Source organism: Bidens hawaiensis, unplaced genomic scaffold, assembly GCF_021521415.1.
Source record: "Bidens hawaiensis isolate Kalapana, Puna unplaced genomic scaffold, B.hawaiensis_p1.1 tig00023227_1, whole genome shotgun sequence".
Classification (NCBI taxonomy): domain Eukaryota; kingdom Viridiplantae; phylum Streptophyta; class Magnoliopsida; order Asterales; family Asteraceae; genus Bidens; species Bidens hawaiensis.
In genome coordinates this window covers 259,131-282,289 of record NW_027493644.1, presented here as the reverse complement: position 1 = coordinate 282,289, position 23,159 = coordinate 259,131, and the positions used below count along the sequence as shown (strand labels likewise).

The following is a 23,159-nucleotide window of genomic DNA, read 5'->3' as shown; positions in this document are numbered from 1 at the left end:
ATTGTATTAACACATCAAAATCTCTTGGTGACACGAACCAACCCGACTTGATTGATATGGTCAAGTTTTAACATCACATCCGCAAGTGGGTTACGGGGATGGCAATAGGTTGGGATTGTTTCTATTCATTTTTTTGGCGACAAGTGAAGTTTATAATAATAGAAAGAGTAGATAGAATAGATAAAAGAGCTTTAATGCTTAAAGTAGTATTTATACAAGGTAAATGTGAAAAGTAACAACCTAGCCAGTTCAGTTTGTCCTTGTGGAAACCATAGCTATTTGCCTATTTTTTTTAAAAAAATTTTTGGTCAAAACCAACCCGAAACACTCTTTTAACATCCCTAATATGACTCTCGTGTGCTTCTTAGACCGGTATGATCACAATCATTTTAGTTTGACATCATGATCTACCGGCTGAACTGTTTTTTTGCAATGTCTAGTAACATATAAAAGTAGTTTATATTCTTTAAAACTTTTAACCACTCGAAATCAAACTAGACAATCAAATAAAGTCACCTTAAAAAATAAACTCACTCCATTACAAATTTGAAAACAGAACATAAACTACTGTTAGTCACAAAAATCAACCTTAAACTATATTATTTATATATAATAAACTATAATATTTCCCTACAAGAGATTAAATCCCATGATGCATAGAGGACATAACTGAATCTAGTTGGAAATTTGTGATCTATTCCAGCCGTTGGGTTTGATTTGATTGTAAAGAACTCGAAAGCGCCAGATCATCACGACCCTAGATAACCAATACATACCTTATATATGGGACATGCACGTCTCAAGCCTCTTTTCTTGTGATCCTGATAATGCGTTTCGGTTTAAATATTTCAGTCAATACATAATAAATAAATGATGATATTAATTAAACACATTGCTTATGTACCTAAAACAATAAATTCCAAGAGCCGTTGTTATTTCATGAATGACTAATGTGGCGAAGTGTAGATACAGGGCACCTGATTAATAGTTGACTATTAGTCAAACATTTATATACCCTTTAATAGTAACAAGATGCTTGGATCTTGTAAGTGCAAATAATGTCATTTTGCTCTTGTAATGATTACAATGAGAGATATAAGTTCACTAAAAATATATATGTTCCAATATTCATGGAAACTGTTATATTTTTTATAATAATTTTAAGAGAAAATTATGATGAATAACAATCATAATTCATACCTGTGTATAAACAAAAGCCGAGAAGAACCCATTTATCATCTACTAGGGGAATTCTGCCACAAATATGATTTATTTGAATACCATTAGCAATTACAACCAACAAATTAAATATAATAAATATACATATCATTCCAACTATTCCATAAAAGATGTGCCTTTAAGTCAGATGAAACATACCCCTCGTTTAACCAGGCGGTGAGGGCATTTGCTATTGCAAGTGGGAGATAGAACAGTGACTGGAGTATAAGCAAGAAAAATAAAATGTCAATCATCATTACTATATAATTTTAAACCTGTTAAATATTTAAAACATGTGCTGGTTTTTTACTCGTTTCATGAACCTCTTTTGACCCATTACCCACTCCAACCCAACCCCCGCCCGTATTTGCCATGTTTATTATTATTACACAACCCTACTTCCCTATAAAAAAAAATAAGGCGTCAAGAAAACATAATTTAAAATAGAAGATACACGGTTAACTAAATTCCTAACAAAAGGATATTAAATCAAACTTACCATGGACATACTAGTTTTCAATCCCTTAGGCTCATCACACAAGTGGGCCAATATCATCCTTCCCTGCAAATAGATGAATATTTAGCCTCTCCCGTATTTCAAGATGGCAGGAATTTACAAATTCAAATTTTTTAGTTGGTAATTGATTATGCAATAAAATGTTTTTTTGACCAAAAGGTGGTGAACAAAATTTTGAAAGATAAATCCAAAATATACTAAAGATAAAAATAATCTATAGGTGCTGAAAGTGAAATCTCAAAGAAGGATTAGTTGATGATCAAGGAAACAATTTTACCACAAGGAATCCAAATGCTAGTCCAATTCCCATAACAACCATATGTGGATATTTCCCAATTAAATCATATGGAGACATATAATCCCTGAACAAGAAATAATACTTTCTCAGTATAAATTGAAAAATAATACCTCCATTAAACAAAAATGGAAGTCTTTGACAAATAGTGAAACACCTAAAATGCCCCTCAAAATGACAAAGTTCAGAAAGCTTTTTTTGTGACAAACAATAATAGAAAGTGTTGCAATGAGATATGTGAGTAAATTACAACAAAATATGGTAATATGGAAAAACAATTATAGGAAGCGGTCATACCATAACAGAACTACTGCCAACAGCACACCAAATGGGACAAGCTGGCATAAAAAGATACAAAAATGTTTAAGAACACTATAAAAATCAAGATATTAATTATATAACTGGAGAAAGGAATAAAATGAAGTTACCATAGCCAAGGCGTTTAGCATGCTTCCGTGTTTCATGCGTACAACCTTATAAACATTTTGCACGCTGAAAGCAAGAAAAATAAAAATAAGAAAGATAAATAAACAAACCACCTATGCTAACTCTAGAATGTATAAATGATATTTTCTAATCTTCATCATCATCATCGTACTCAGTATATCCCACCAATAGCAATGCTATGGTAGGGTCTGAGGAGGGTAAGATGTAGACAGCCTTACCTCTATCCCATAGGGATATAGAGACTGCTTCCGGTGAGACCCCCGGCTCGATAGTAGTTTTGCATCAAGCCTTGGACATAAGGCACATAGCACTCAATCATCGGGACACCGGCTGATTGGTGCATGTGCCCTTGTCTTTCGGCTATCAACGCCACCACATGATGCCTGATTAACCTTCCGCCACTTTTAACGTTATTTCCATGAGATTAGTAAAATAATGTCAAAATTAGTGCAATTTTACTTTTGCCCACCTGAGGGTTCACACATATATACATTATATGCGCGCACCGCAAGCAGGGCGTATATTTTCTAATCTTGATATATGTAAAACAATCTGACTAGAAAAAGTAAGTGTAGAAATATCAGGTTCAATAAATGTTTTTTTCTTCTTTTGTTAACAGTTTCAACAGTTGATATATAAGTATGGGAGGGTTCTACACAGAACACAGTTTTTTACGAGAATAAAAAGAACACAATACATCAATATTTAAAAAACATAGAATAAATGGTTGAAACGAAATGCTTGTTCATCTCTAATGAAATCCAAAAAACAAATATGGGAAATTTTGTTTGTTTATAGAACTTACACATCTGCAAGTCATGTGTAGATTATATTACCTACACATCTGTGGGTCAACGTTTAAAAGTTTTAAAAATATGTGTACAAATTAGTTTAATGGTTTTTACGTATATAACACACGCAGCATGTAAGAAGTAAGGGCTTCAAAAAGATAAAACCCGTGATTAAAAAACTAAGCAATTTAGATCTGTTCTTTTTGTTCTCACTTAAATGAGTGTTCTATAATGAACCTCACCCCATATATATAGGGCATAAAGAGTAGATTTGCTTTAAGAAATGCAAGGGTTACTTACTGAAATGTGAGTGTTGGTATAACTGCAAAAATTATCATCAAGAACAAAACTGCCCCATAGGTAGGGATTCCTGAATTCAATAACATGAACATCAAATCTAGCAAGTATTTGTGTGTGTTTGAGTGCGTGAGCGCACTATATATACATGTAAATGAATATATACATAGGGTAAAGTAATTGTAATAATACATAGTTTTTCAAGAAGCCTAGAAAAAGATCTGGGCCTTTGGATCAAAGTAGTTGATGGTTTAGATCTATAGCATGCTAAAAACCGTATAGTCTCCTATTTACATCGTATAGTGTCCTATTTACATGGTGTGCTTTATTTAAAGCCTTCCTAGGAAACTATGGTTTCTTATTTGAACCCTTTTCATATATACATATTATATATGTAGGGGAAGGTTCTAGGCGGAACACAAATTTTTGTGATAACAAGAGCAAAATAAATCATTCATTTTTCATTCTTAAAAAGTTTTAAAACATAAGAAAATAATTAAAATATCAATTCTAATGTTCTAAAAAAACAACATTCGTTAAATTATAGAACCTACACAGGTCCAAATCATATGTAGGCTATATTTTCTACACAGCCTATACATGTGCATGTAACAATTTAAAATGAAACAAAAAAAAACATAAAAAAAAACATATGACCATATTAGTTTAATGATCTTTTTGTACTTAGACATATACATGTATGTACAAAGTAAAAGTTATAAAAATATGAACCAATGATAGAAAAAGTTTAACGAATTAGATTTGTTCCTTTTGTTCTCACAATAACTTAGTGTCTTGTAATGAACCTCTCTGTATATGTGTGTTTGTGTGTGTACACACATACATATGTACAAATATATGTATGCACAAAACATATACATACATAATATATATATATATATAGAGAGAGAGAGAGAGAAACAAGAGTGTACCATCTATAAATGGAACCCAACCAAGCAGGGGAATAGACTTCCCAACATCCTGCGCCCACCACTCTGCACCTGAAATTAAAATGACAGAAAAAAAAACATTTAATGACCATTCAAATAACACATAAACTTATTACAAAAGAATTGAATAGAAGAATCTAGAAGCCTAAAAGTTGTATACCAACTACAGCAGTAAAGAAATGTGCCATATATATTAGCATGAGACCCTCTGTAGGTCCATTTACAGCTGGAAGAATTAATGTGTTGGTAAAATAACTGCAAAAAATGATAATTATAACTTAAAATATGTAAAATATCCAGAATAAATTTGTACCAAATAAACAAAATAATTACTTACTGCTCCCATGTTGCTCCATAGAATGGAACAGCTGAAATCACCCAAAACCAAAACGTGTATCTTCCACACATAGCAGTGCTCCCAAAAGCCAATGCCTCCAACTAATTCATACATTAATTAATAAATCATAATTATTAATTTATTATTGATATCATATAGGCTTTCAAGAGCGTTATACGCCAAAAGAATCATTATATTTACAGTGTGATACCTGTAGGTTTGGTACTAGTTATAATAAAAAGAATAAATTACACTTTTCATCCTTTTGGTTTACCTCAAATTCCAGTTATGTGCCTTGTAAATGAGGGTACTTTTGTGATTTTTTTTTAATCTTTGATTTCTTTAATAAAAGCAAGTTAAAAGTGGTAAAATGGTAAAACTACCCTCGTGTGCAAGACACATGACTGGAATTAAAAAAAATATATAACGCCTGTTAGAGGAAAAGAGTGAAAATGTTAGAAGTTTTTCATATATAGAACGTTCTTTGTAATTACCTTAGTTATAGGCTGCAATTTGAGGTAATTAAAGGACAAAAAGTGTAATTTACTCTAATAAAAATTAATTAACTAATATACTCTATTTTAACAAAGACAACTGAAAAATGAGAATCACAACTAAAACATAGATTTGGGGGTGTGGGGGAAGACATACCGCACACGCAAGTGCATCACATCCTGCAAAATTAAAAAAAAAAAATCATAAAGTTACATAATTCAATATAATTGCAGAGAATATAAAATAAATGCCAAAAATATTAATTACCATGATCAAAAAGTTCTCCCAGTGGACTAGAAGAGTCTGTCCTTCTAGCTTGCTTTCCATCAACAGCATCAAAAGTCTAGCATAAACACAAAAAATTTTAAAAAAACATTTATTTTTTTGAAAAATGATAACATAATAAAAATACTGAAATAGCAGTTCATAATGGTAATAAACCTGGTACAAGAAGAGGAGTAATCCATGAGCAAAGTGAACCCATCTTGGTGGTGGAGAATCCAATTGAGGTGAATATATCTATAATGTTCACAACTTAGGTTAATTAACAGAACACAAATTTTACCCTAAATGCTTCTTAGATGCCAATTTACTAAAAAAAATCATAGAGCACTCACATAGCCAAGTGATGCAGATATGAGCAGGAACATGAATCCTGTAAGTGTAATCTAAAAAAAAAGTAATGTGTAAGAAATTGATAATATAAGAGAGTAGATTATACAAAAAAATGCAAGACAAGATAGCTCTAGGGATTTTACCATATTAGGTCTAAAAAAGCATCCATCACATGCAACAACAAGATAACAAAAATTAGTGATGTGTAATAAAAAGTTCTCATTGGAAAAAAATGTATTTCGAATTTTTTTCATAATTCATAGGTATTGGGTTTGATATTATTAAATTTAAGGTTTGATATCAACAATGGTTATAACTTTGAATCAAAAGTTTAGAGTAATGACTTTGAGCTGAAAAAAGTAAAATTCAAGAAGTTAATGGTTAAAGATGATGACAGTTTGGGTTGTTTTACTTGAATAGTACAGTGACCATTTTTGTAAGGCCATCCGTGGGCATTATAGGCTCGTGTGTGCGCGCGCTGGAGGTGGGGGGATTTACTAGGGGCATGAGTGTTTTCTACAATCAATAATGGCATATGTGGCTTAAAGTGGTAATGATTGAAGGGGCATTAACCATTACATATGTTTTTACCTAAAAAGAGTGATGATGATGTGGCAGAAAATGCCCACTGTAAAGACCGCTTTCATCATTTTGGACACTACACAAGGCCATTATTGTAATTTATTCGTTTATTTAATTGTATATGAAAAGAGAATTAACAATAACTATATTCTACCAAGTACCAATATATAAAATAAGAACAGTGCTTACGGCATCCAAAGAGGGAAGAAAGTGACAAATCGAGTCCAAAATGGTTGTAGGACATATTTTGCAAGGTAAGAGTGATCAACTCCACTGTATTTGTATTTATGCAGTGCATTAATGCCATGAACACCTATATATCCCATTAGGCCTACCACAACTTAGCTTTGTAACCTGCATATTATAGCAAACAAATACAGTTCATAAATTTCATATTAACAAAAACAAGAAATGATGATCACATAGTCCATTTTCTTTAAAAAAAAAAAAAAGAAGAGAAGAAGATGTACTTTCAAGAGATATTTAAGACTAACTCAAAAACATGGAACGTAATTGCAATTTGATTGTCTAAACATACATGATAAGATCCTAAGAAGTACACACACATGACAAGAAGTAAGATACAATATGGTCCATATGGATACATGATTTTGTAAATGATAAGTAAATAAATTATGAGATAAACTGCCTTTTGTTAAAGTAGGTGGCAGTTTAGAATATATATATATAGGGGAAGGTTAACGTACAAATGAAATTATCGTGCTAAACGTGAGAATCAAGTAGAGTAATTATATATAGAAGTAGAGTAATTATGTAGTAATTACATCATAGAGTAATTATCATAAAGTAATTACATAATTACTCTACTTGTATATATAATTACTCTACTTGATTCTCACGTTTAGCACGTTAATTTCATTTGTATTTGATCCAAACCCTATATATATATAGGATGAGTATCATTACAGAACTGTTAAATTATTCCACTAAAAGTGATAGATACAAACTATGTGCAAAGTTGAGTGATCTCGGGATTTATCATCAACCAAGAATACAGAATCACATTTCAAGTAATCATACGAGGATAACAATTAAATAATAATAATAATTTAATAAACAGAGAGTAAGAATATTAATTAGGGTTACAAGGCTTTGTTCCATGTTGAATTCATCCTATGCACACAGCTTCCACAAACAATACATAAAACTGAAAGTGCTAACGACACAGTATAAATTAGTGAGAACTCAACTGAAATCACATAGTCAAATAACTCAACGCAGCACAATAAATATAATAATAATAATAATAATAATGTAATAATTTTGATAAAGCAATAATTAATACAAGAAGAAGGTGATCTATCTGTCTAATAGCATAAAGAGTAGAAAGTTGAAGTATTAACAGATCGAGATAATAAAGTTTGAATGGATCTAATAATAAAGGTGAATTAGGAATGTAAGATAAAGTTAACTGAATCTTGGAACAACTAATTATAATTAATTTCGAATAATGAAATCACCGAACCGGCAGTGTAAGATGATGGTGATTGGTGCAATGGACGACGGAGAGGTAATAATAATAATAATAATAATAATAATAATAATAATAATAGTAGTAGTAGTCGGAGAAGCAGAGGTTACCACGCGGCTTAACAACTGAAGTAGCTGTCTGTAGCTCCACCGCCGGTGAGTTTGTGATTTTTTGCAACAAAAATAAAAATAAAAATTAAACTTGCTTTTTAGACAAAAGTCATAAATCCCCCATTTCTGGTTTTTTTTTTAACGACTAACTTGGTAACGCCGGGTACTTCGTATGCGGCCCTCATTGGCTAAAGGTAGCCCGAGCCGGCTACTAGTCCAGACGGACGGAGCCCCTAGCAGCCCACCTATTAAGGGATTCACCGGATAAAACCCGACCCCCATGCCCGCCAAATGGCACGACAGCGAGGCGCTGGTAAAACCGAGTGAGATCAGGACACGAACCCTGACAAGCTAGGGTCATCCTCATATCTCCCATATAAATTGGTGATAGTGAGGTCAGGATTAGGCTGCTCTTTTTACACAAAACTTTCATTTTATTTTTATTTATTTTATCATTTATCAAAACAAAATTCCATAATAATAAATAATAATTTAAGAGGTTAAGGTGTTTTTTTAATCATATTCAGTAATTTTTAATATGCTAAAATTGGGTTAAAGACATTTTTCGATAAATGAGTAAGCATGTTGGTTTTGTTATAGGATCACTTCTGGTTTTCTTTTGTCTTTTTCTTTTAAATGTTGTTCATATTGAAAGAAAATTCTTTAAAATAAAAAGAAAAGAGCATGATGTGGAAAACATAGTAATGTTTTGATAAATTTCTTTTGGGAAATTATTGAATTTGTAAGATAGGATTGCTGCTTTTTAGTTCTTTCATGTTAGACTAATGTCTACATTTTATATAAATGATTGTATATACCAACTTGTAACATGTCATGCCTTGATATTTGAAACACAAGTTTGTTTTCTGAAAGTTATAACGCGACTAAACTTAAATTAAGGTTCATAAATTTTAACTTTTATAGTTCAATTTGTTTGATTAGTAAATTTGTTCATAAAAAATGAGCACAAAAGAAATATTTTGATCTTAAAAGGAAAAAAAATAACATTAGCGTTCCGTTTTGTTCAAAACCGAACGAAGAACCATCAAGAATCGCGTACTCAAATGACCCTAAACACAAGTAAACAATTCTCAGCCAAAACAACTTAAAAAGAGAGTAATTTCAACAAATAGCCTAAACTGTTAATTCACTAACTACCAAAATAGCCCACCACCACCACCACCACCACGACGAGGACGACGATGATGATGTATACAAAAGTCCTTCAACATCACCTGTGATCATGCAAACTTGTAAATTCTACTTGCCACCCAAAAACTGAAAACCACTTTGAACATTGGTTTGTGGTTTTAACTTTTAATTTAACTCCATCAAAACACATCTTTTAAGCACCTGAATCCCGACAACGTAAAGGTATGCTTGTTACTTTGTCATCATCCAAGTCTTGGGTTATTTCACGAAGAGATTGGTTCATAAGGGTATGATAACCACGGGTGTTTCAAAGCTTCCGAGGCCGAAGGGCGTTTTCTTGGAGAGATTTCAAGCAAATGAGAGACAAAAGTCTATGAACCCTTGATCCCCCATCGGTAATCGATGCGTTAATGACGTTTTTTTGGGGATTAAATACTCTAATTTGTTTGTATCCTAAACAAAAAATGAGCCAAAATTAATAAATATTACAATAAAAAATGGGCAATAAATTTTATTTTCAATAACAAAGAAGTCAATTTATATGAAAAGATCTTGGCAATTTTGGGCCGTCAAGGCATTTACTTATTAATGAGTCGATTTTGGTCGGGTTTTTTTTTTATCTCAAATTGGGCAAATTGAAACAATTAAAAATTGAAAAACAAAAATAATAATAATAACAAGAATGGTGTACTTGGTTACGTTCATAAAGCGTATAGCCTTTGGAGAAGTATTTGTATGTGTCTTGCCCTTTTGCGAGCATGTCTTGGCTAATTGGACTAATAATTCCAATCACACGGGCGAGTAAAGTAGACGGGGAATCGTTTTGAAAGAGAACCTATGACATGCAAAACCTTATTTAATAAAAATAAAAAACAATCTAAAAGGTATGACGTATCAAATTCCATCAAACGGGTTGAAACTTGAAAGTCTCCCAACCAAAGTGTAATTTTAGTGTATATAACCTCCTAAATCTCTTTATTTAGAAATTATATACATTATTGAACATATTTAGAACATCAATTATGTATTAATGTTTAACTATATACATTAGTGAACATATTTGTTCTCGCAATAATTTAGTCTTTTGTAATGAACACCCTATATAATTATTTATCAATAAAAATATATATTTTTGCAATCATACATGACAAGCAAGTTAACTCAGCCCATTCCAACCCATCCCAAAAAACCGAAGTAGTTTAAAAGCTTGAATTGAACTGAGCTTAAACAAGCCGAGCCGGCTCGTGAGCTACTCGATATCGGCTCATTAAAAGCTTGGATTGAACTGAGCTTAAACGAGCTCGGGCATGAGCTCAAGCCTTAATATAAGCTTGTTTAACAAACGAGCCCAAGCTCGAGCTTCACTTATCTAGCTCAAGCAAGCTCGCAAGCCTATTGTTTATATAATTCACTTATTGTATTAAATATATATTTATACAATAATATTTATTACATATAAAATTGCGATAAGAATAACTAAATTATATATTCTATGTTGTATATAAACTATAACTAAAAATATATAAAAATGTATATAAACTAATTATAAATAGAGGAAATCATAAACTGAGCTCGAGATATATAAAAAGAGCTCAAGCTCGGCTTGTTTGCAGCCCTACTTGTAGTTACAATGATAAAAATACTCACACTTCCGGTACAAAGTTCAGCCAAGATGCAGCCAAGGGACCAAATATCAATCTTTTTATCATATGGAAGCCCTAATATAACCTCGGGTGCGCGATATGATCTAGATTGAACATATGAGCAAAGATGATCTGTTTCAAAACAGCTACTTCCAAGATCAATAACCTTCACTTCACATCTACTATAACTTTTCACCAAAATGTTTTCGGGTTTCAAATCACAAAGAATTAGTCCAAGCCCGTGCAAAAACTCAAGTGCCTCTAAGCATTGAATAGTTATTGACTGCACCATAAATAATAAACAGAAAGCAATAACAATTTTTTTATTAGTTTCGTTCTCAAAAGGCATGTGATAAATGGAAGTGACAACTTTGATTTTTGACTATTTAAAAAATTATGATAAAAGTCTTTTTACTTAAACATAGGGACTTATGAAATTCATACCTGCAATCTTGGCATGGTGAAATAAACCTCTCCTCCAGATTCTCTATTAAACTTATGAAATTCATATAAGTTTGCTTTGAGAAGTTCACAAACAATTAACAAATGCTCCTGTAAGTATATAAGCAATGATAATATTATATACAAGTTAAACAAAAAAGGCAAAAAACCATACCATGTATGAAAGAAAGACACGAGCAGTTCTTTCAAATAAAAGCATATTACTTTATCAAGCCACGTCATGTAATCTTGATAATCAGATATGTAACAGAAACAAGTACAAACTGAAAAATATGGGTTATTTTATATATATATCCTTCTAAAAGTTCAAATTTTATATAATACCTATATTCATATCCTTCTGGATTTCATAATATCATATTTACCCTTTCAAACACCAAAAATCATCATATTTACTCATGTTTTAGTAAATAAATAAAATCAGTTACTTAAAAGAATCTAGTTCATTGAATAAATATGTAGGAAAACAACACTATTACTGAGAATCATCTCAGTGCATTATATTCTTTCAGTTTTTCAGTGAACTGGCTCTTGTAAGTAAGTAGTTATATACTTTTATTTACTATAAATCTATAATAGATAAATAATAATACTTTTAGTTTCTTGAAAGGGTAAATATAATATTATAAAATTTAGAAAAACACATCCACACACTGACACACACACACATGTATGTGTGTGTCTGTGAAAGTTTGATTTTCTTTTTTGTTTGCTTGAAAGTTCTAAATAAGTTCAAATTTTTAGTAACCGGTTTTGTTTTATTTACTGTGGAATGCGTAAACATGATATTATAAAAATTAAAAGAATATGCATGAAAACCTTTAGGACATATATAAGATTGCCTATAAGTTCTATATATGGTCAACCAAAAAAGATAATTTCCAAATAATATAATCTACTTACTCTGTAATAAAAGTAATCATAAAGTCTGAGAAGATGATATTTGTCACCAGGATCATGCTTGTTGATGAATTTTAAGAGCTTTATCTCATCAAGACTTTGATCAAAAAAATCTTTATTATTTTTTATGATTTTCACACACACATCCATGCCCGTGTGAAGATCACGCGCTTGAATCGCTTTGCTGAATGCAGCAGATCCAAGATACTCAGTAACATGATACCGACCCGCAATAAGCGAATTTAGAACAACATTGAAATTCTTGTCCTCCTCAAAGCCAGTTCTGAGAAATAATAAATTAATAAAACCAATTTTAACCAATTTAACATATAGTAGTGTGTGTAACAGGTTCTACAATTCTACTTCAGGTTTGGCAGAAAATTCAATTCATCTTCTAGCATGAGAGGCTAAATTGATAAAATTTCTGGTCAACTTCACTATATCAGTATCTTTAACCTCTTTGCTAAAGAGCAACTTAAGAGCATATTAAAAGAGCGTGGGACTAAAATGGAGGCTATCAAACCAAGTTGAGCTATAGCAGAAAAATAAGCGAATTTACACATCTACATAATTCTTAGCAGCTATTCTTCCCAAGTTCACGGAAGTGAATGATGCATTTTTATTGGTCACTTCTGGCTTGATTTAGGTTTTAATTAGGCTTGGCAAATTGGGTGGGTCAAGCGGTTCAGGTCAATATAGGTAATCGGCAAAACAAGTTCAGGTTAAAACGGGTCGTTTTCAAAATGCATCAACTTAGTTGGGTAAAAATGGGTCTTTTAAAAACATATCAATTTGGTTAGGATTACAAAAACAGGTCGTTTAAGAATCGCATCAATTTGGTTCAGGTCAAAACGGCTTCTGGCCAAAAAAGGAGTCAGGTTGAAATGAGTCGCTTTAGAAAAAATCACCAAAATAGGTTCACCCGAAATATTTTCTTATGGTGACTAGTGGCTGTGATGGCCGTGGTAGTAGGGCGACTACTACATTGGACTGGCGGTGACATTGGACTGGCAGCGGCAACGCCGTTGGACTGGTGGCGACAGCAATGGTGTCGGCAACGAGTAGGATGAGGAACAAACAATGGTCATGGATGATGCTAACCCATTTGGACCCTTTACATTAACAAGTTATATAATGGTTACCCGTTGACTAATTTAAGTAGACCCAAATTTACCCATTGATTGATTTAAGATGACCCAAATGAGCCCATATACAATTTAATTTGCCCAAACCAACCCATACTTTGAAGAATGGGCCAAGATTGCCACGTATAGTTTTATTGTAAATTACTATTTCATAGCTACACACACATATACATACTCAATACACATTATACATATAATTATATTTATATATGTTTTATTCGGATTGATTAGCTTGTGGATTTAAACTTAGACAACTTAGACTTACTATTATTGGTTTAGGACGCTTTTGTTAGAATGCATATTCACATAAGATAAACCAAATTATAAAACAATCCAACTGAAATTGTGATTTGGTTTGGTTCGGTTCGGGTCTTGAGATAGTTGAACTTTGGAAGTTTAGTTCCATATTTTAGAAAAGGAAAACAAATTGGTTTCACCTAATTGGATTGGTTCAAAGTTCAAACTGAACAATCCAAATGAACAAACTAAGAATTTTAAACCTATTATTTACTTCGTTCAGTAAACCAAAAACTCTTGCCTATATGATTTGCAAGATATAGATAGAAGACGAATAATTAGCATAGAATCAATAGCGTAGCAATTACAGAAATTGTTCAAGTGAGAACAAAAGACATACCTCTTTTTTCTGTGCACAATTTTAAGGTCAAAGGTTTCAAATTCCTCCTCATGAGCCTTTATCTGATTCACTTGCTCTTGAACAGCAGCAGCCTCTTCATCCTCCAGTGAATCACCTGGTTCTTCTCTTGAACCACCAACTTTCTGGTCCACCTGGCGGGCCAATTTCGGCATAACCATATTTTGAAAAGGTAGAAGGGCTGGAATCTGCAGTACCTGCACCATCCACGTCTTCATCCTTTGAGCTTTTGACAGGCGACGAGCTACTACTTTTTTGTCTCCATGGAGGGGTAAATTCGTCATTTTCCTCACTTACAATAGGATTGGTCAACGCGTGACCGGCTCTAGGAGGTGGAAAGAAAATCCACCAATCACGTTTTTAGTCAATTTACCCGAATACGTGGCATTTTTAGTGTTGACTTTCGTGTTCCGGTCAACATATTTCTTCTCGGACTCATGTGATGAAATACCATCCAACTCTCTCTCGCTGCCGAAATCCGCCACGTCACTGTTGATCCCCACACCAATAGATCTAACCGAACCATGTTGATCCTCATCTACACAAAGATCATCATCATACGGACCAATCATATCATCTGATTGAGTAACTGGGCCCACATTCTTTGAATTATAATAATGATCCCCACATAGGTCCTCTTCCGCAAATGAAAGATATGAAAGATCGTCATCATCATTTTTTTCAGGGATTTTTTCTTGTGGGCTGGTTTTGTTTTCATTATCACTCGGGTAATCAACTTCATGAGCAAGAAACCAGGTTTCATCTTCAATGGGTTGTCTCATATAACCAACATCATCATCGTCATCATATTCATCAGAGTCCCAATAATCATTTGGGTAATCAACATATTTACTCAAACCGTCACCAATAGTTGCAAATCCAGATACTAGATCAGAAGTGTCCTCAGTTAGCCCCTGACTTACAGAGAACCAATTGCCTCCTGTAACCCGTTTTCCACCTAAATCATCAAGTGTAGTTGGTAAGAACATTGTTTGTCATTCTTTTGATAACTAATCATGCATAAATACACTATAATTTATTGGACAAAATGATCAACATTTGCATAGCTAAATGGTTTTTCAAAAAGGCAGAGTTATTCATAGTAAATATTTTAAAACTATAACTGGATTGCAATCGGGAGCCACTGTTTAGGAGTAAATATTTTTAGCACTTGACATCAAGCAGAGCCAAAACATAATTCAGTTGATTTTCTTAACTCATATTCAAGTGAAAGTTATTCTTCGTCTTTATTTTGATTCTGCAAACATAGTTCAAGAATTTAAAAGATGTTTTTTTGTACAAATTACATAAAATATCCAAACACCTTGTTTCATTCACACTTTTGGTCATGTACTTCATGATGCATGGGTCATGAGATATCCACTAACAGTTTTTTACCACCTTAAAATACCATAAACTGAAGTGCACATGCAATTCCTAAGGGTCAAAATTATATAACAAGTCTATATTACTAACCCTAATCCTAAATTATAAGAAATTGTCGGCCAAAGAAAGTCAATCATGCTTGTGCAAGTCAGTTTATGGATTGATGAACCAAAGAATTGAGGGCACAACAAGAATGTTAGAAAATTAGCAACGACTATAATCTTGATACTGTATACACACACAGAAAACACATAACAAAGTAAAATATGAGCATGGGTGGAATGTGTACACACACATAGAATCACATAACATAACAATTTAAAGATGAGATGAATCTATGTAAATACTACTGACCTGAAGAGCTTATTTCTTGACCAATAGGAACATCAAGAAATGATCCAATAAGATAACTACCGTCAACGTTGAAGGTCTTCGAACCAGTTCCATCACGTTGATATTTCTCCTCCCAAGCTATACTTGAGGATTTGTCATCTGACTTAAGTTTGACAGGTGGCAACCTAGGTAACTTTTCCTTGTGTCTCTCTGAGATTACAGGAAACCCTAAACCACCAAAAGCACTTCCAACCTCATAACTTGTTGATGTATTTCCCTTAGGGGATGGAAATACAGTTTTAACAGAACAATCTTTCCACATTTCTGACGAATTGCATTTGAATTCATCATCTTTGTGAACTGCAACGGTAACCTTATGTTGATGATTTGATGTGAGTCTATCTGTATCAGTTAAATCAGATGGATGGATCTTTGATTGAGTAAAAACTTGACACTCTTTCACATCATCTGCTTTAATAACAGCTCCATTTTGCTCTTTGTCAAAGGCTGTGCTTTTCCACTTACTAGATGGTCCATTTCTTGCAGCTCCGTATTCAATTTCCTTCACAAAAAACTCTTCTTTTGTTAATTCATCACTAATTTTAGAAATACTTCCCTGTTCAAGCTTAAGATCTTGCATAAAGCCATTCAAATCAGTTAGGCTATCAATCTCATTGAGCAGTGCAGCCTCAGCCTTGGAAAACTTATTACTCTTCAGATATTCAAGTATCACATTGACCGAGCTTGAATCCGCCATGTTTAAACTGCCACAATTGAACTAAACTTGTTAATGCTAATATCATTATTACAAAAAAGATCCTCTACAAACAATATAACTTGATAATACAGGAATAAGCAATTCCTTGACTTAAGCAAGACCTATTCAAACTCTAATCCAGGTTCCACCAAATGTCAACTCGCAGTTTCAACTTCAACTATAAATTACTTTAAAAACCTCGAAGCTACAATTCATATTTGAATTTCAAACTTCCTGATATTTAAACTAAACTTATTAATACTAAACTAATATTATTATTATAAAATAAAAAATCCTGTAAAAACAAATATAACTTGATAATACTTAAGCAAGACTTATTCAAACTCGAATCCAGATTTCACCAAATGACAATCACCAGTTTCGATTTCAACTACAACTTGCTTAATAAAAAATTTAACCTACATTTCTTCTTTAAATTTCACACTAATTATGTTAATACCAAATGCTGCAAATAGAAATCAACCATTTCATAATCACTAGGTTTATCATCTAAAACAAAGTGCAGTAACACGTTACAAAGAAATAAATCATTCAAACGCGATTACTTACTCCACCATTACATGTATATACACACTAATACAGTTTAAACAGTAACGAAGCATGAAGTTTACCTAAATCCGAACGAATAATGGTTTCTAGTTTCTATGCAGATCTTCTTTTTGCTGCTGCTGCGGTTTAAAGCGTTAGCGGCGTCGTCGTCTTCTTCCCCAAAATCATTAGGGAATAATATAATATGTTTTTATATTAGACCTTGGGTTATACACAACATGGCATTTAAACCCCAAACTTGTATTATTATTATTATTATTAGGGAATTTATGAAAACGACCCGATATGGTCCATTATTGCGACTTTAAACTTAAACTGAGGCTTATGATAAATAAATATGCATGACTTTGAGTTTGACAGGATACATAAAGGTGCTAACTACTTGCCTACTTGGGTGGAAATTAAATTTAGGAAGAACAACAAAAAAAATAAAAGAAATGGTGTATTTTAATTGTTTGTTTTAGACGACTTTATTGTGTGTTGAATTATAGCATTTTTCAAATTAAGGAGCCTCGATGTTTCAATTTGGCCAAATTATGTTGTCTGTATTGGCTTTTAGAGTTTGGTTTGGGTATTTCCCTAAAGTGGTGTAAAATTTTAATTATTACTATAAAACGATTACAATAAAGTGGCAGGCAAACGGGCAACAAGCTGCGCTGCAATCCCCTTTTGAATAGCAAAACCAATCCTGCTAAAAACGAAGCTTTGAGACCTAAAAGCTGAAGAGGTTCCAGGTACGACACGCTGAACCCTACTAAAAAATTTCACAGCCTCTGGGGCCAGAAAACCAAATGTATCAAAGGCAAATGGTAGAAAGACATGTTGATTATCTAAACAAGCTTTCTCGTGTTTAACAACTTTGCCCGATTCAGGCTTCAACGCAGCCTGACCCACAACAAACCCACGGTCCCTGAGCCCAACAAGAGGAGACACTCCTGTAAGATCCACACATGCGTGTTTCCCCCCTGCCCACCCGAACACAAGAATATCAGCTAATCGTAAAGTAGACCTCCCTTCAAGAGGATCCGTGAGAAAGTTAACAGGGGCCTCATTTTTATCAGAAATCCCTGCCCGTTTAAGAACATCACATAGAACATCCCTAACCAAATCATGTCTGTATTTAAAGCCAGGCAATTCTTTGCAATGCACCGCATGGTCACCAAAGGAATCCAAACAGACCTTGCGACAAATTGGGCAATGCGTGAGTCGGGAACATAAGGATCATTAACCGGTACTTAAGGATAGCCCGATACTCCAGACCCGACATACGTTGGCCTAATCCTTCAATGGGGATGGCCGTTAAAAAATCCCTAAGAAATCAGGCCACATACGATGGGACGAAAACTCGGGTGTGCTCAAGATTCTAAGTTCTAACTAACAACCATGCACAAGGTCTAGCTCAAATCTTTATTGTTTAAATCCATCAAAAATAACACAAGTGAGAATCAAACTTGAGTATCTATTTAAGAAGCGAAGCGCCTACCAGTAGGTCTTTCTTACAATTCAATATTTAACATTTAACTTGATTGATATTATCTTGTATTGATATTGTTCTTAATTGCCTCGTGTGAGATGGGCTTAGTGGCTGGACTAGATGCAAAGTTGGGCTTATGGCTGGATATTAGGTGAATCAGTTTGGGTTATAGTTGAGCTATTGGGCCGATGCATTGTGTACCCACTGAGGTTTCAAGTACTCGTTTACTCTCTCAAGTACACGCACGCGGGTCATACAAGTTCCAAGTTATCTACTTGGTTGTTTTATAATGAGGAGAAAGAAGCTGGTTGTCTCATACTCTCATTCAATACTTTAGTCGATATAGGGTTCCTCATCTTTAGTCGATATAGGGTTTCTTTCGTATTTGTTTTTTATTCTTGGGGGACTGTATTTAAAGCTCAAACATGCAGTTTTACGCTTGGTATTGGTACCGAAACTCCAAAAAAATGGGTACGGTACTAGAAATACTCGGTACAGTATCGGTTCGAGCCTTAAAAATTTAGTACCAAATTGATCGGTATTTGTTCAATTCCAGTACCCGATACCATTTGCTCAACACCTACCCAAGGTGTCAACATATGCTTCTTGAAATTAATAACTTCCATTGGATTTTGTCATTTTGTTGTCGAATCCGCAACCTAGGATAGCATAATTAGCTTTTGCATAGATTCCTACTACAATACCTTGAAGTCAATAGTCAACTTATCGAGACTGATGCTGTTACTTTAATTTACATAAAAAAAGTCAATATGGATTTGTAGGGTTTTCAATTGTTGTTATCTAGGATCAGAATATATACGATTTCATTTCCACCAAATGAACACACAATCAAAGTACTAGTGATACGATAATAATATTATTGTTATTTTATCAACGATAAAATTGAGTTCTAGACAAAGTCCGGTCCATTTCTAAAGTTGGCCACCGATGCATATATATGATGATATGATGTTTTTGTTATACCTTTAAAATGTTTAATAGAAAGTAAAATTAAAAAAAATGGCATGCGACCCTTACTATCTATAAATTATCAAGTCGTAATCACCAAAAGATAATATATTAATATTGCAATAAAAAAACTTATTAAAATAAAAGAAAGCAAAATTTCTCTTCAACTTTATACACTAAAAATCATCCAAAATACAAATGGAATATGTGACATCATGTAAACTACCAAACAACATACACTAACAATATTAAATCCTTTAAAAAAATAAACAAAAACAACGTGGTCTTAACTCTTTATAATTATCATCGTCGGCCGCCACCAAGTCCTACTTATTTTTCGGACCTTTATTTGTCCGAACCCGGTTCACGAAAGCCGCCTTCACCTTCTTCCAAAACCCGGTCCGTCTAGCCCGACCTCTCATCGACCCAACCCGACCCATACACGAAACCCTCGGCGACCGGGGCTCGTTCACCGCACCACCCGAACCCTTCCCCGGCACCGACTGGTTTTTAAACAAACTCACATGATCCTGCCGGTCGTTTTGTTTAGATTTTGCATCGGAGCTAAGACCCGGTTTTTTTCTAAACCCGATTATCGTGGCTTGCGGTTTAATATTAAAATTATTAAACGAAACCGACCGCTGAGACGACCGGGTTTGACCCGGTTCAAAGTTCTCGAACCGGGCACCATTTTCACCGATGTTTTGCGTTCTATGAACGTGTGGTGGTTCAACCAATCCGTCATGTTTTTGTGGCTCAGCCAAAACGACTCTGGCGGGTTACTATTGTCCGGAACGTCTGGTTCGTCGTCTAAAACGATCTCTTCGGGGTCAAATTGTTCGTGATCATGCGGATGTTCAGGTGAATTTAGACTGGAGGTGTTGTCAAGGTCATGATCATGGTCATGATAATGATCATGATGACTGTTAACGGTTGGGATTGGATTCGAACTTAGGCTATGCATTATGCATGTAAATTTAGGGTGTTAATTAGTGTGTTGACTGGAGCTATGATCAAGATAGAAAGAAGAAGGATACGTTAATTATATGTGAAAGTGGTTTTGGTTTGGTTACAAGAAAACAAAAATTAAACATTATATTTGAATTGAACAATGTTTCTTTATTTTTAATTTTAAATACGGTTTTATTTTATGATTGAATTATGTTTATTTTTTATTATCATGTGTTGTATTTTAGAACTTTAAAATTTTGTTGATGAAGCAGTTGAGTGATTTAAAAATGTATTACAATATACATAAACTTTATAAAATAAAATATTTAAATGAATAAACTTTTGTTTTTTGAATAAAGGTATACACTTTTACAAAAGTTTGAGGGAAAATTTGTTTTCCTGTTATTTCAAGTTTCCTGAGGTTAATGAATAGGTGTGAGACTAATGATGGCTGTTTGATTTTTGTTTGGTCAAATTATTATAATTAATAATGTTTACAAATAATGTTCGGATCAACGTGCAAGACAAAATGGGCAGGTTTAATAATAACCCAAAATATCTTTGGCTTTAACAACTTTTGTATAAAGTTAAGGGTGTGAAGGATTGGTTATTCCTTCCAATTCATTTATCATATTCTCTTTCACGGAAGTGTCATGTCATATTTTCATCATTTTACGTTTCTCTATATTTCAAGAGACGGTGTACATTTTTCTTTCTTTTACCTCGTTTCTCCATTATTCACCTACTTTTCCATCCATCAAGGTTTTGGGTGGCATCACAAACAAGTTGATCGGGTCCATTTTTGTTCAGTACTGCACGACACGGAATGGTGTTTCCGTTGGTACTAACTCCATCTTTCACCCATTCGATTCGGCCAGTGGCGGATCCAGGATTTTTTGCCAATGGGGTCCCAATTTTTCTGGTTTACAAAATTTTTGGGTCGGTCGTTATTCGGGTCGGGTCGAGACGAGGAACATAATAAAACACGAAAATATGGTGTCATTGGAAACGAGTAAGTAGAAAGAATATAGATTAGAAACTAGATAGAACATACACTTTTAATTCATTTTTATTCATACCCGAAAAACATAAGCGTAAGCTACATATATATGGTCTTACATGAATAACCAAGACATGAAAAACTAACTCTTACACAAATAAATGATTAATTATAATATATATACACAAGATAAATAATTTAAGTATATCTAAAACTCATGCTGTTATTATATATGTTGCATGGTGATAATGGTTATATGGGATAAACTAAAGTGATAATGGTTATGTGGAATAAACTAAAGAAAAAACACAAATATCCTAACTAAATAACTAATATTGACTAGAATATTAAAAAAACAACAAAAACTAGGTATGGTGAGGCTTGAACCTGCAACCTCTCAAAGAAAAAACAAGGGACTTTCCACTAGACTAGTTCAGCCTTAATAGTATGGGTTCCAAGTATTAATTTTTATGAGGTCGTTACAAAATTTAATATATCATATCTAAGTAATTTTTAAAAAATATTGGTGTCCCGGGACCCCGATGGGAACTATGTGAGTCTGCCCCTGCATTCGGCTACTCTGCCCATTCTTAAAGGGAATGGGAGTGTAAGGTAGCTAGGTTAGTGAGGGAGAAAAAGGGTGGAAATCATACATTTTTTCACTTCAAGAGGCTCGTGAGCAAATTAAAGAAGAAATTGGAGAGATGTAGAAATGTTAAAAAAAATTGAAAGATAGAAACCATATGGAGAAGTCAGTTTATAAAATAGGTACAACGTTTAAAATATTGCAATATTGATTTAAAAAGTTGTTATAGATGTGTTTTTTTTCTTTGCAATAACTTGTTCAGTAATTATACTCATCTCATGTATATATATTAAAAATAGAGTTATTTTATGCCAAATTGGTAAATTAAATAAGAGTTTGAAGGCATAAGCATTTACAATCATAGAAGTTTGAACTAAGGTAGTTGATAAGTATGCTCAAGTGATCGACCCTAAATCGGGTTTCATCCATCCTTATTTAGGGCTAGCAAAGTCGATTTACCTCAAGTTAAGGTGTCCATTGTGGAATAGAGAAAAAGTTTGTATTCTTCTTACGCTCAAGTAACCTATGTTATAAGTGAGATATTAATGGGGTTATTATTATTATTTGTCTACAAATACCAACGCTTATCACACATTTAAAACTGGTCTCATTCAAATCTAAAGTTTAGAATTACACATTTTTTTATGTTATCTTCAACCAACTTGAATGTGTCATTACAATCCGCTTCTTTAAAAAATGTTGTTAATTCTATAACAAAATGTGGTACCTTGAACTTCGGTTTTTACTGCAAAATGTTGACGGTTATGGTTGAGGATTCATGTTCAACACGTGTCATATAAAACAAATTTCAAGTCCCCCTCTGAAAAATCAGTCAATCTTTCAGGATACAACAACATAATTAAGCAGCAACAAATTTCGTGTATCCCCTTGTTTGGTACATTTTTCAACCAAGGCTCACCTTGGTATTAATAAGAAACTGAAGTTGAAATAACATTATAGTCTTCATTTCAAATATTTAAGTAGTAAAATTTGAAACACCTAAAATCAACTATATACTGAGTTGAAATGT

At 33.2% G+C, this 23,159-nt stretch overlaps 1 protein-coding gene and 1 pseudogene across 2 annotated transcripts; both read right to left on the bottom strand.

Annotated features, from left to right (window-relative positions):
* Positions 1 to 517: 517 nt before the first annotated feature.
* Positions 518 to 6,918, bottom strand: LOC143567147 (choline/ethanolaminephosphotransferase 1-like). Its single transcript, XM_077053629.1, has 18 exons — positions 6,734 to 6,918; positions 6,106 to 6,115; positions 5,965 to 6,015; positions 5,789 to 5,866; positions 5,615 to 5,690; positions 5,504 to 5,526; positions 4,853 to 4,953; positions 4,676 to 4,770; positions 4,498 to 4,566; positions 3,569 to 3,638; positions 2,459 to 2,522; positions 2,328 to 2,368; positions 2,013 to 2,097; positions 1,718 to 1,780; positions 1,378 to 1,436; positions 1,201 to 1,253; positions 905 to 977; positions 518 to 821 (listed from the first exon to the last, which is right to left on the bottom strand). Exons 1-18 carry the CDS (start codon positions 6,868 to 6,870, stop codon positions 800 to 802), a joined length of 1,170 nt encoding a protein of 389 aa, XP_076909744.1. The 5' UTR covers positions 6,871 to 6,918; the 3' UTR covers positions 518 to 799.
* A 2,496-nt stretch (positions 6,919 to 9,414) lies between these two features.
* LOC143567156 (uncharacterized) lies at positions 9,415 to 16,582 on the bottom strand (annotated as a pseudogene). Its single transcript, XR_013141363.1, has 7 exons — positions 15,844 to 16,582; positions 14,086 to 15,061; positions 12,307 to 12,586; positions 11,386 to 11,493; positions 10,946 to 11,224; positions 9,990 to 10,133; positions 9,415 to 9,751 (listed from the first exon to the last, which is right to left on the bottom strand). The product of XR_013141363.1 is annotated as an uncharacterized LOC143567156 (transcript).
* Positions 16,583 to 23,159: the final 6,577 nt, after the last annotated feature.

What these genes read in the sequence shown, in the direction of transcription:
- LOC143567147 (XM_077053629.1), bottom strand. Translation starts at nt 6,870, where the DNA reads ATGGGATATATAGGTGTTCATGGCATTAATGCACTGCATAAATACAAA. An exon ending in TGCTAAACGCCTTGGCTATG is followed by an intron (nt 2,369 to 2,458) that starts GTAACTTCATTT and finishes TTTTTATGCCAG; the next exon opens with CTTGTCCCATTTGGTGTGCT. An exon ending in CTTGGAATTTATTGTTTTAG is followed by an intron (nt 822 to 904) that starts GTACATAAGCAA and finishes ACGCATTATCAG; the next exon opens with GATCACAAGAAAAGAGGCTT.